The sequence below is a fragment of the Pogona vitticeps genome, chromosome 1 (genome assembly GCF_051106095.1).
Source record: "Pogona vitticeps strain Pit_001003342236 chromosome 1, PviZW2.1, whole genome shotgun sequence".
Taxonomy (NCBI): domain Eukaryota; kingdom Metazoa; phylum Chordata; class Lepidosauria; order Squamata; family Agamidae; genus Pogona; species Pogona vitticeps.
The window spans coordinates 254267101-254281467 of record NC_135783.1 but is presented as its reverse complement, the minus strand read 5'-3'; the positions used below and the strand labels follow the sequence as shown (position 1 = coordinate 254281467).

Sequence of the window (14367 nt, the reverse complement as noted above, 5' to 3'; positions counted from 1 at the left end):
GTCACTGGCCTTAATTTACACTATGGTGGATAATGGGAGTGCACGATGGGCTGCAGTGCTGCCACGTTTCCTGTGCCACTATTGCCACAATTCAGCAACTGCTGCCAAGATTCCCCACTATGGATGCAAATGTAGATGTTTCTCAGTCAGATAGCTTTTCATAGGATTTTCCTTCTCTTTTCTTCTCTTCCCCATGATATCTCAATGAGCAAAATATCTTCAGTTTCTTCCCACAAGTCCTTCATGTACTTCTTTAGTTATTGCACAGGCGTTAATGCCATTCATTATAGAACAGACAAATCTTAACTACTAATATGCAAGCAAATAGTGAATGTTAACTAGAATATCAGTCATTGTGGTCGATTACTTGGCTGTTGAGAACAGAAGAGCAAACAATGAAGTCTGTGATGCCCCTCATTTTGCAAAGACAAACATACTCCAGTAATACTCATGGTTGTTGTTGCTTTTACTGACTCTTCCTGTATTCTGAGATTCTGTTGTTATAATATTTTATTTCACCACATTGCATTTTAAATTTATGATTATTTATTTAGCTATTTCCCCTGCCCTCTAGTTTTCAAAGCAGAAGAGCAAGACAACAAAACAGCATTCAGTATTTCTTCTACTGCTGCTCTGGGAAATTCCTTGATCTCCATGGAACTCCTGGAGGGATTCCCTGCTGGGGCAAAATGTCAAGGATCATTAGGATTAAAAAAATACAGAGTATTTGTTGCATCCTTAATTTCTGCAACTACCTCAATTAACTGTCACCATGGTACAGGAGGGTATCAGAGCATAAAGAAGGGGAGAGGAAATGAGATCAGGGGAACAAAGGAAACTCACTGTGGATTGTTCACAGAGCAGAAATGGTGGTTTTCTGCTTGTCTGACTCATAGGTTTGTCTGACTCGAAGTTGGGCACCTGGAATGTTCGGACAATGATCCCTGGATTTTCTAATGACCTGCAGGAAATAGATGAGGTGCACAAGACAGCTGTCGTCAACATGGAACTGAGTAGACTCCAGATTGTCGCAAGAGACGAGATTACCAGACACGGGATCTGTCAAAGAAAAAAAGCTCATTCTTCTGGAAAGGAAAACCATTGAATGAGACCAGGGAATATGATGTTGGCTTTGTGGTCAGAAATACTCTGCTGAGATGCATTGTTCCACCTACTGTGGGGAGTGAAAGAACCCTCTCTCTGCAGCTCCACTCATCAGCAGGACTGGTCACCCTCTTTATATGTACCTCTTGCATATGTACCAATACTGTTGTCCACAACAGAAGTCAAAGACAAATTCTATGACGATCTGGCAGCTACTATCAAAAAAGTCCCCGAGAGAAAGCCACCGTTCATTCTCAGAGAATTTAATGTTTATAAGAGCCTCGTGGCGCAGTGGTTAAAACGCTGTACTGCAGCTAAAACTGTGCTCACGACCTGGGGTTCAAATCCCAGGTAGCCGGCTCAAGGTTGACTCAGCCTTCCATCCTTCCGAGGTCGGTAAAATGAGTACCCAGCTTGCTGGGGGGGCAATGTGTAGCCTGTATAATTAAAAATTGTAAACTGCCCGGAGAGTGCTTGTAGCGCTATGGGGCGGTATATAAGTCCAATCAATCAATCAATCAATCAATCAATCAATCAATCAATCAATCAATCAATCAATCAATCAATCAATCAATCAATAATGTTAGAGTTGGTGCTGATCACAATTCTTGGCCCACTTGTCTAGGCCATATTGGCATTGGGAAGATGAACAAAAATGACCAACGCTTGCTGGAGTTTTGCTGTTATTGTGGTCTTTGTGTCAGCAACATGTTCTTTAATACAAAGCTTTAACACATTTTCCTGGAGACATCCAAGATCAAAGCATTGGCATCAGCTCAATTCGATCCTCACTAGATGTTCTAGCTTTCCTAGTATTACGATCAAACAAAGTTACCAGAGCACTGATTGTGATACTGATCACTCCCTAGTGTGTAATAGAATAAAACTGTGAACAAAGAGATTGTATCACACACAAAAGGAAGGAAGACTACGTATTGACATCAGCAAGACTCATGATCAAAGAATAGTGGAGGAGATGTTCCATCGATTATTGGCTTCAGCTCTGCTCTCAGATACAGATAGCAGCAGACACAGGTAACATCAAAAGAAAGTATGATGGTGTCAAGCAGGCTTTAGGTCCAATACAGAAGAAATCTGCTCCCTTGAAGTCTGCCACAGGTGTGATCATCCAGGACCAAACACAGCAGATGGACCGCTGGGTGCAGCACTACTCTGAGCTATATTCCAGAAAGAATGTAGTAATCGAAGAGGCACTAAATAACATTGAGTGCCTGCCTGTCTTGGAAGAGTTAGACAGCAAACCAACTTTAGCAGGCATCCTTCAGTCTCGAGAGACTATGGTAACGTGCTCTGTATGGAGGACTTGGAACAATGTCTAGTGTGGCTGAGAAGGCCAATTTGAGAGTGACAATCCCTTCCACACTGAAGACAAATACAATCTGTCCCCTGTCCAGCTCCCTGATTTTGCTGGTTTCAGGACTGCCTCTTTGCCTTGGCCTGCTGAACAAGTGTCTCTTCAAATTGGGAGAGGCCATGCTGCACCACCTGCCTCCATTCTGAATGCTCAAATGTTAAGGTTTCCCATCTGTTGAGGTCCATTCATGCAAATATCACTGATCACAAAACTGACAAAGCAGCAAGTAGAATACAGATAATTTAGAGTTTAGTTAATAGATCCCCCTTCACTGGCTGTTTGAAGGTCAAGGGAGACATTGCTGGGTATCTTTGCTTCTCTTATTTCTTCCAGCTAGAATTCAGAGGATGCAGTGAGAGTGTATCTTGCTGTACAGTTTTACTTAAGACTACCACTATTGTTACAACCAAACTGCTGAGTGTGAATCAGTCAATGCTGTTTTGTTTGTTGTCTGATGTCTAAAATACCCTTTCTACAATTTAGTTTCCTGGCTGCTGCTGGATGCAGTGGTTGTGATTTCATCTTCCCTATTCATCACCTTTAAAGAAACTGTTCAAGGTGGCACCAAGATTCTGTTAGCTGTTATTAACTTACTTGCTACTTCAGTGCCTTTCAGCTCTTCCATGTTTGCATGCTAGATTGCTACAGATTAGCTCACACAGCATTTTGAAAAATAACTTCATTTATTATCACTTCTAATAAGTGGTTGCTCGATCTGACCAATTTTAATTACCATATATAAGTGCAGTAAAAAGCAAATTCATGTGGCTTACAGGCACTGAGAAACTACGCTCGTTAATTTTGATTCACATTAAAGCTAGAATTGGAAATCTTTAATTCAGAAGGACATAAAAAGTTTGATTTTTTTTCAACATTTGCATTAGTGCTTCCTTTTTTTCCAACAAAACAGGGTTCAAACTGAGAGGCTGCAGTGTATTGATTCCTTTCACACAGGTATATTGTAGGTCACAAATTTCCCTTATTCCTCCATCCCACAACACTCTTTCCCTGGATTATAAATAGTTTTTTCAAGTCAGAGTAATCCATAAAACACTTCTTAATACTGTATGCCACTGCTAGGAGGTGTGGCTAAGTTTCCAGGAAACAAAATGGAATTAAGTTGCAATGCACAAGTATTTCTCCTTGTGTTGATGCTGACTGTCTTGTCCCTGAAAAGTTTTTATAACTGGGCAGCTGAGACTACTGTATTCCAAAGGGCAGGACTGGCCTCTACTCATCTATCTTTATTTTTCCATTTCCCACCTTTCTTCTAGAAATGAGGACCCATTGTGGCCTACAGTACAATTGTTTTAAAATAACTGTTAAAATTATACATTTTAAATATGAAAAGTGTCTGTAATATTTATAATTAAATACGATTTCAGTCCTTCACAGAGAATAATTAAAAACTTTTTAAATACAGTATTTTTTTTAAAAAAAGTACAAGTCAAAGGGCAGCCTCCTTCAGAACCCCCTGTCCTTATCAATCAGCTGCCTAAAGAAGTTGGTTTTTGTGCCTCATCAAAAGGACATTAAGGGGATGGCTAAACTAACTTTCCTAGGCGGGGAGTATTATTATTGGAGAATAGCCGCCTGTTTTGCATTCTTGCCAAATGCACCTTTGTAGGTGGCAGGGCTAAGAGAGAAAGATCTCTACTGCAGTTCATAAAACCTGAACAGGTTTATATGGTAGAATTTGGGCTTTTAGATGACTTGAACCCAAGTTTTATAAGGCTTTAACGGTCATAATGGTACATTTTGAATGGTACCTGGAACCAGATCAGTAACTACCATGTTTCCACAAAAATAGATGTTTTATTGAAGATGTTTTATTTTTTTTCATGTACAACAATCTGCATTTATTCAAATACAATCATGTCACCTTCTGGTTGCTGCACAATGGTGGAGGGCGGGGTTTCACTTTACGGGCTTATTTTGGGGGGAGGGCTTATATTACGAGCATCCTGAATAATCATACTAGGGCTTATTTTCAGGTTAGGTCTTATTTTCGGGAAAACAGGGTAGTGAATGGATGTTAGATGGTACTGTGACTGGCCCTAGCTCTCAGACTGGCTGCAGCATTTTGGACCAGCTGAAGGTCCCAAACAGCCTTCATAAACAGCCCCATGTAGAGTGTGTTGCAGTAATCCAGATGGCATATAATTAGGAAAAACTGAGATTTGGACATTGTGCAAATGTTTGCACACAACAGCCAGTCAGATCAGACATCCTCAAGAATGTGTGTAGCTGGTGTGTTAACATTTAACTCTGCAAATGTACTCCTGGCCTCCACTGAAACAGTCTGATCCAGTGGCTTTTCTACAAGCTCAGGCTACTGTTTCTTGAGTAGACGAATCACCAACAGGTGCTGTTGTTGCGTCTGAATACATCCACATTCTTCTTGAAGGCTCCTTTGTGTCTCCCAATGTCACATTTGAGTTAGATACGTGCTTTGGCTTAGGACACCAACTTCTGCCTTCTGCCTAGTTCCCTAGACTGATGACTTGTTCTTTAGCTTCATCAGTTTGACTTCTGTGAAGTGAGAGAAGAAAAGGAAACATGGTTTTCATTACAAAAAATTTGCATTTGAATACTTAGAGCTCAACCACTGCCTTGTAGTTAGGATCTTGAGGAAGTTTCTTGTTTCTTACCATTTTGTCTTTTATAAAATTGGACATTTTGTGACAGGCCATGCCTTATTGTGACAGCTATTTTGTGGATATTATGGACCCATCATAGCCATTTTTGATGGCATTCAAACATTTTCTCCAAATACCAGATGCAGACACTTGCCAAGGAAAGTTGAAACTGTTGTGTAGACTGTAGTCATTCCTCGTAGATTGCTTAGCAGCTGACTACTAGAGCTGCTAACTGAAAAACTGTGATAGTGGAACAAAATAATGCATAACACCTGCATAACAGAGCATCTATGTCGTTGTGCAGGAAGCAAATCAACATTCTACAAGGCAATTCTAAAAATTGGGGCAGCCTAAACTAAAAAAGGGGCGGCTTCAGAGCAGCACCAAATGTACAGATGGAGCAGACAGTCTGCTCTTGCAACTATGGCAAATCTGGGAAAGTTTCGACAAAGGATTTTCAGGGTATGATTTTTTAAAAATGTAAAACAGTCCCCACACCACATTCCGAAATAGACAACCCTAGAATTAAACAGATCATACCTTTAACTTTTCTGGATATCTTTGGTATCTGTCCAACATCATATTTCAAATGAGTTGATTTTTGTTCCATTCTTCATCTTTCACATAGTATGGATGATTTTGATCTTGATTTCCAATGACATTCTTTATTAACTCCAACCTCTCTCTAGGGACATCTTTTGGAAATCATGCACACAACTAGTCCATAGAGCTTTTGGTCCGATATAGCCTTTCTTCCTCAGCTTGTCTAACTCAAAGAAAGGGTTTGGAAATTAGAACGTGGTTTTCTGGTCTGCATTCTGCAGAGTGGGTATGGCAACATTAGTTTATCCGAGAGGTTAAAGGGTGTGTGTATTTCTCCATTGCATGTGTTGCACTTGCACCTTTTTTTCACCATTTCCTTAAGTCCAAAATAGCTCTTTCAAATATTTTGGCATACAGGAACTACAGTCAAATCCTAGCTGTTTTTGCTAATGTCGTCTCCCAATGATCATAGTACAGATCGTGCACTGATTTTGTGGGATCTTCTAGAGAAAAAAAAATCAGAATCTTGTATTAATCACAGCTGGCATTTATCTCAATTAAGGGTTAACTCTAGAATTAAATCAAACAATCACAATTATATTGATCTATCAAATATAAGTTTTTCTAATGTTGCAGTGATTCCAGGCAACATAAGTTTGTCTGTTTCTACAAGCTTTATTGCTCTACACTGCTTCTGTGTTCCATATGTATAAAATTACTTTCAGAAAATAACCAGTCAAAATGTAATAAAGAAAATCTTACAGTTATGAGAAAAGCTGCAGGCACAAATGCTTTAAATTCTTCCTTGCAACTTGTAAAAAGTTACATGGGTTAAAACTTATGTTGTAAGTAAATACTTCCACATATAGGAACAAAATATAAAAAGAACCAAAAGAGTTAAATATTTAGGTATAGATTTAGTAAAAAAAAAAATGAAGGAATATAATTATTATAAATTAAAGAAGGTAATTAAAAATTACAGGGATATAATAATTTTAAATTTTCTTGGTTTGGAAGGATTGCATTGATAAAAATGAAAATTTTACCAAAATTAATTTTTTTATTTAGAATGTTACCAATACTGTTAACAGAGGATGATTTGAAATTTTGGCAAGGAATGATTAACAAATATTGTAATGAAGGGAAGAGAACCAGAATAAATATAAAGTATTGGTATAAAACAACAACAAAAAGGTGGTATAGGTTTACCAAATATATATAAAAATATTATTTGGCTAATCAGTTGAGGTTTATTGGAGAAATTATATATAACCCAGAAAGGGTACTTTGGTGGAAAATGGAATCATCAAAATTACAGGTAGATATTGAAAAATACTTACAGTGGTGCCCCACTTGACGTTTACCCACATGACGTCGAAATCGCTTTACGATGAGTTTTTTTTTCCGATCACTATTGCGATCGCAAAACAATGGTTCCAATGGGGTTTTTTTTTTTGCTTGACGTCAATTAGGAGCCTGCTTCGCAAACCGTTTGTTCGCTAAACGACAGTTTTTCCGGCTCCGCAAAATGGCTTCCCTTCATAAAATGGCTTCCCTCCCATCTCAGAATGGCTGCTTTCTGGACCCCTGCTTCAGAAGTCAGCATTTTTAAACAGTTGATCAGTGGTTCTCTATGGACAATCCTCGCTGGACGATGAGCTATTTCTCCATTGGAATGTATTGACCGGTTTTCAATGCATTCCAATGTTTTTTCCCCCATTGGAATGCATTGACCGGTTTTCAATGCATTCCAATGGTTTTTTTTCCCCATTGGAATGCATTGAAGACGATGATTTCGCTTAAGAGTGATTTTCCTGGAATGGATTATCGTCATCAAGCGGGGCACCACTGTATTTGGTATGGTTAAGAAATATAAAATAAGTGAAATTAATAACCCATTTTAAAGACAATATTAAACATATGGTATAAATAGAGAAAGAATGCATGTTCATTAAACTCTCCACTAGGATTAGTGACTGAAACAAGACTCTTCCTGTCGATATGAAAGTGTATATAGAATTATTTAAAGAAAAAAAGTGATTAGATTGAAAGATTGGTTGTATAAAATGAGATTGATAGAGCAAATGAAACAAATCCTTCAGAATAAGAATATCCCATGGTTGAATTATATACAGTTAGAAAGATGGACTAATGAATGGGTAAAGAAATATAACAAAAGTAGTGAATACACGAAGTATGAACAATTTTATTATCATATGAAGATATCCAGATTACTGATTCAGTAAGGGGTACAGTGAGTAAAATTTATGGATTCCTGCTTGACTTAGAAGAAGAAGAAGAAGAAAGTGAGAAAGAAGGAGTGAAGTTAGTGTGGGAACAAGACTTTGGAAAAAGAATAAATGAGGAAGAATGGAGGAAGATATGGAAAATAAGGGTTTTAAAATTTTTGTCAGTGAGAATAAGATAATTTTTTTAAAAAACTGGGTCTAAGATGGTATTTAACACCGACAAAATTAAATAAAATTAATGCTACTTATCTGAATGTCTGTTGGAAATGTGAGAAGGAAATTGGTACATACTTTCATATGTGGTGGGAATGTGAAAAAGTACAAAGATTTTGGAAACTAATTTTTAAAAAATTAAATGACATATGTGAAAAAGATATAGAATTTAAGCATGAGATTGCTTTATTATCAATGTTTGAGAATGTAGAGTATGATAACATGACTAAAGAATTGATAACTAATTTATTAACAGCAGCTAGACTCATAATAGCTAGGCAATGGAAATCAAAACCTGAATTTCGAATGGATGAATGGTACAATGAAATATGGAATATAGCTATAAATGATAAGCCAACTTGTAATTTGAAGGTTAAGAAAGGAGAGTTGTAAAAGAATAATTTTTATGAAATATGGGGCAGATTTTTGGAATATGTGTTAACAAGAGGAAAAGGGAAAGCTCCAAATCAAGAATCAATGCAGTTCTGGAGAAAAGGACAATAAAAGAAGAAGAAGAATGTAGATGGAGGAAGATTATCGCAAGAGGTCCCGTCTATGGTGGTGGGGAACACAGTTTAATTGTATTTTGGTTTGTGTATTTTATGTTTATTTTTTAAAAAAGAACCAAAAGAGTGTGTTAAGTTACATTCTTAAAATGCAGGACCTTTATTTATACTTTGATACTCAGATGAGTTTTAATATGATTCAAGCATTAGTTAATGGCCCAATAATGATGCCTTCATTTTCAGCAGGAAAAAGGATGCTGAGCTTTACATAGAAAAAAGCAGCCTGAATGTTTATAGCACCAATGGCAGCAGTCAAGATAATCTACAAGACTCTTGTATTCACTGCCATTCACAAAGTGACACCAAGCAAAGGAACATCCCAGAAGCTGACTCCTTTTCTCATCAGTTAACTAGTTTTCACCCAACACAAAGCAATTGTCAGGGTTGTTTTTTGACAAGCGAGAATGGTAATGGGGCTATCCTGTAGACCATCTAGACGACTGCCAATTGTGTTGACAACATTCAGTCTGCTCTTTACATACTTTTGTCTGCTGGCAAAGTGGACATGATACTGTGTACCAATATCAGGCAATTTCTTATTGTTTTGTGGTCACCGAAGCACAATATCCCACATTCATAACCTGGATGTTTTCTGAAGAATTGAAATATATTTTGCTTTACACTGCATGGATGGCAGGTTTTTAAATATGGAGATGGAATGTTGAGTGATGGCAGTAACCTTCCAAATACCTACCAGTTGTTGATGCTTCATAATGAGCCATAATGTGCCCTATTAGCAGGCAATCTTTTCAAACATTTTATTGGATTGTGTTCTTGGGTACTTCACATAATCTGATTTTCCCCAACATTTGTTTCCTGGAATTCATCAGCATTATTTTGATTATTTTTTAATAATTTTATATATTTTGCTTTTTGAAGAGATAGTTTTATACTATCCATTTGCCTTGCCTTTAAATTATCCTAATTATTTTTAGTTTTTACTTATGATGTTGTTGTTGTTTAGTCGTTTAGTTGTGTCTGACTCTTTGTGATGTTAGTCTATGCTTATTTGATGTTTAATTTTGGTTGTTATTGTGTTTATTGTTTTGTTTTATTGTTTATCTGTTTTTTAGTTGTAAACTGCCCAGAGTGGCCTTGGCAGCCAGATGGTTAGTATGGAAGTCAAATAAATAAATAAATACATTATGTCCTGAGAATGGCTGATGGTCAGATTCCAAAAGATCTCCTGTATGGAGAATTAGTGCAGGGAAAACACCCTAAAGAGAGACCACAGCTGTGATACAAGGATATCTGCGAGCAGGATCTGAATGCCTTAGGAATGGACCTCAACAGATGGGAAACCCTGACCTCTGAGCATTCAGCCTGGAGGCAGGCAGTGCATGACGGCCTCTCCTATTTTGAAGAGACACTTGTTCAGCAGGCCGAGGCAAAGAGGCAATCCTGAAACCAGCAAAATCAGGAAGCTGGAGAGGGGACAGATTGTATTTGTCTTCAGTGTGGAAAGGATTGTCACTCTCGAACTGGCCTTCTCAGAACACTAGACTTACTGGATTTATTTTAGGATACAGTGATGTTTAAACCATTTTAAAGTAAATTCTGAGTTTTCATATGTGAACTGTTGGGATTATGAATGATTTTGAGGGCTTTCTTGAAGAAGTTGAAGATGATTGATTTCCCATTGTAACTCTCTCCTGTAGAATCGTGGAATTCACTTCCTCTGTGCACGATCTGTCTAGTCTTTTATTTAACAAAGAGCACTTTTCCTTGCTGACTGCCACCAACAGAGATACTATAAGGTGAACATGAGTGTCTAAAGATTTTCGTTCTAGTTACCCAGTCTCCTGTTTAATCTTTATTTCTAGTCAATAGACCCAATAATTAGCCTTAGTACCAGTGGAAGCAAAACCTCTTAAGTCCACTGCAAACTGAAGTGAAAGAACAAAGACCAGATGTTCACCATAGACATCAAAGGTATATCAACATTTTAAGAATAGATACTGTGCTTTCTTTCCTTCCATTAAGATGAAGATAACATTAAATCAGCAGGGCTGTGTCTATTAGTCTTTATAGTGTGCCAACTAGCCGTGCCATCTGGCAGCCATTTGTATAGCTCAGACATTGATTGGCTGCAGATATAGAGGGTTTCACATGGTCAGGTACTTAGCATAATGATGGCTTGTTAATATGCACTGTGTTGGGTGCAGGACTGCATAGCACAGTCCTCCTGCATCCTCATGTAGTTTGGGGGCAACATTCTCAATGGGCTACACTTTCAGGCACATCAGAAATATGCACCAATGAAATACGGGAGCTAGCAAGGATATACTTGGTAGCAGATAGGGTTGAATAAAATGTGACAGAAAATGGGCTAAGAAAAAAGAATGTATACAGCCTAGAAGAAGAAATCAAAAGTTTGGAAAAGGCATTTTGGGGTTTTTTAAGTGTTTTTTTTAACTTTGTGCTCTGAAAAGGAACATCTTTATGTGCATTTAAGTTTGCTTTTATTCTTTTTTTCTGATGGTGATTCAGGGTAACTGTAAGGTAATAATTTCAGAAGCCATCCTCTCTGACTGGTTTCTATCTGAGTTAGGCATTTCTAGTATTTATTATTTGGGAGATAAAACTATACTTCCTATTGAGCACAGTGGAGAAGGTTTTTATGGTTTCACTGTGAAGGGCACATAAGGTGGGAGTTACTAGTATATTTCCATTGCTGTTCAAAAAATTTTCATAGATCTTTAGGTATTTTCTTCTTCAAGACTAGAATAATTTTTGGTGGTTCGTTGTTGAATTCTTTTTTTGGGGGGGGGGAGCCCAAATCTGCCTGCTTTCTTTTAAAACAGCAACAAGAAGATATGATTTCAAATCTCCAAACTTTAATGATTGTCCTTCCAATAGGGTATTTAGTAGTATTTTTCAATTAAATCTGGCTAATTATTTAGATGCAGTTAAATATATTTTGTTTCTTTAAAAAAAATCCAGGAGATTTATTAAAAGCTGTATTTGAGAGCTCGAATAAAAAAAATTAACAATACTTTTCTAAGCCCTGGAATATAAGAACTAAACTTTTGAGTTCTTTTATACTGCCGTTGCATTGTAAAGTGACAGTGGCATATTATTCAGACTGTGCTCCAGTGAAGAATAAAGCAGTAATAATATTGTATTATCGTTATTTACAGGTTTGCTGAATAAGTACTGCAGAACTTATTTGACACATCAGATGCAGGAGGAGAGGAACCTCTGCTTTAAAATATTGGGTGGTTTCTGCTGGCATAATTCTTCAAGGCGGGAAGCTGTCAAAAACTTTATAGACTATTTTATTTTTCATAGCTATTCACAGCTGCATCTCCCTTAAAATCTCCTGTTCCCTCTGACATTGTCTAAGATTATAAAAGGCATGAAATTTTAAAGATGTGAGGCTGCACGCACACACCTCTTTACTCTTCCTCAGTGCGCCTGAACGAATGTAAATCGAATTGTGTTCTCCATTATGTCATTCCCATCTCTTAAATTAAAAAAATACACCTCCTTCTGTTTCCTTAAAACTTTTTTTATGAGAAATGTGAAAGATTTCTCAAGTTAAGTGGACATGTTTGTTAAATGCCTAGTGTTCTTTCTTCAAAAAGTACTCTCTTAAGGTTATTAGCAGGAAGTGGTTTCAGAGGCAATGCATTGTTGCTCGTAAATTAGTAAAATGGCATCGCTAGAGTGGGTTGTGTGTCAAGGGAGAGGGGAGTTCTGCTTGAATAGATAAAGTGACTTAACCATTGATGGAAGCTGGGCCACAGGTGTAGCTGGCATTTTTTAAAATATTGCTGCAAATTGTCCCAAAGCTCAGTGTACATACCATATTTTTCCGTGTATAAGATGATACTTTTGTCAAAATCTTTAGACTAAAAATTGAGGGTCATCTTATACACGAATGTAAGCTGAGGAGAGAACAAAAACAAGTGGAGGGGAGAAGGGATCAAAGTGATCATGCTGCACTTTGATCGCTGCTTTCCCCCTCAACTTGCTAAGCTCCGTGGGGCTTAGGAAGTGGCGGGGAAAGCAGTAATCAGAGTGATCCTGCAGTCCTTTGATCCCTGCTTTCCTCCTCCTCCTGCTAAACTGCAAGCTTAGGAAGTGGTGGGGAAAGCAGCAATTAAATTTTCTAATTTGGGATTAGAAAAGTAGGGGTCATTTTATACATCGGGGCATCTTATACATGGAAAACACAGTATGTGGTAAGAGGGAATGGCAGGCCAATGGTTCATGTGAAGGAAAGTAGAAGCATGCATTTGGAACCTTTGTTTGTTTCTAAAAAGTGTACATTTGTAAGGCACACCTTAGAATGTATTTAGGAATGTATTCTCGAAGGAGTTCACGGCCGGGATCTGATGGTTGTTGAGGGTTTTTTGGGTTCTTTGGCCGTGTTCTGAACAACCCACAACAACCATGTTTAGGAATGAATTTACTTTAGACATGTATGCCTAGAGGTGAAAAGCTAAACCTGTTTCTTGCAATACTGCTGGCTGGGTAAGATAAGCTTCTGTTCTTCTTAGAAGTTCTAGATCAGTTATGGCAAACCTTTTTGGGCCCGAGTGCCCAAACTGGGGGGAAAATGTACAGTGGGCGGTGGTGGCGGAACCAGAAGTGGTGGTGGAAGGGGGAATCCTGTACACGGAGGTGCCTCAAGACCGCACTCCAGATCTGCCGCCAGCGCCAGCTGCTCCAGATCCTGGCCCACCACCTATTGAAGCGCCAGCACCACAGCTATAGCTGCCTCCTCAGGTTTGGCTGTGGGGGAGAATAGTTATCAGGTTACTTATGGCTCACGTGCCTGTAGAAAAGGCTCTGCCTGCCAGCTGTGGCACACGTGCCATAGGTTCGCCATCGCTGTTCTAAATTGTAGCCAATTTTGTTTTGGTCTCAAAATTCAATGGGACTTTTCAACTGCTTTTTCCTGATCCAAATAGAAGATTGTTTGTGTGTATGCTCTGAACTGATCTTGTTTTGGATGAGTTGGTAGTAAACATATTGTGCCCAGTTTCCTTCATTTTCCCTGATTATCAGGCTAAGGAAAGTTGATTTCTAGCATAGATTAATCAGTAGCTTGTAGCTGATCCAGCAACTGATCCTAGAAGATGTATATATATTTTTAAATGAAAATATGCAAATACTATTGCATTCAGATAATTAAAATGTCATAACAGTTTTTACATTTCATTGTTTAATTAACAGCATTAAAGATGCTAAATCAGAATGAATCTGTAAATTCAGCACTAATCACACTCAAATGCCAGTGTCAGCATCATAATGAGATGCACAAATCCAGCAGTAATGAGGTTGACTGTTGGAGAAATTAAAGTGAATACTGGCACAAAATTACACAGCAACGTTTGTTCCAGTTATAATAATTGTATTCCCAAGCACAGAGTTTCCACAAATTGCAGCATGTCCAATGAAAACAAGTGCCTAGGTGTGGCTATAGTAGTCTAGGGAAGTGTATATTTTCATTTTGTTCTCTTTTCCGCTTAGTTTAAATTTATGCATTTCTTCTCTAAACACTGTTCATTTTCTTCTAGGATGTCTGGTTCATATAACCCAGTCTGCCAAGTAGATTTCGACTCTACTGGAGCATTCTCTTGCACCCAGTCAAACAGGGTGTTGGTGTCAATTTGGCAATAGTGCATCTTTAACATTTATTTGTGTTTCAGTGTCTAACTCAGAAAACT

At 37.9% G+C, this 14367-nt stretch overlaps 1 protein-coding gene across 6 annotated transcripts in view; it reads left to right on the top strand.

Annotated features, from left to right (window-relative positions):
• The window catches only part of CHID1 (chitinase domain containing 1), a 131344-nt gene that overhangs the window by 75899 nt on the left and 41078 nt on the right, over positions 1-14367 (top strand). Inside the window, exon 11 of one of the 6 annotated variants that reach the window (XM_078383670.1) lies at positions 11830-12178. The exons of the other annotated variants lie outside the window; for them this stretch is intronic. Coding sequence (XP_078239796.1) covers positions 11830-11842 — 13 coding nt within the window. The 3' untranslated portion in view covers positions 11843-12178. Of the gene's footprint in view, positions 1-11829; positions 12179-14367 lie in introns of those variants that run through there. 6 annotated transcript variants of the gene reach the window in all.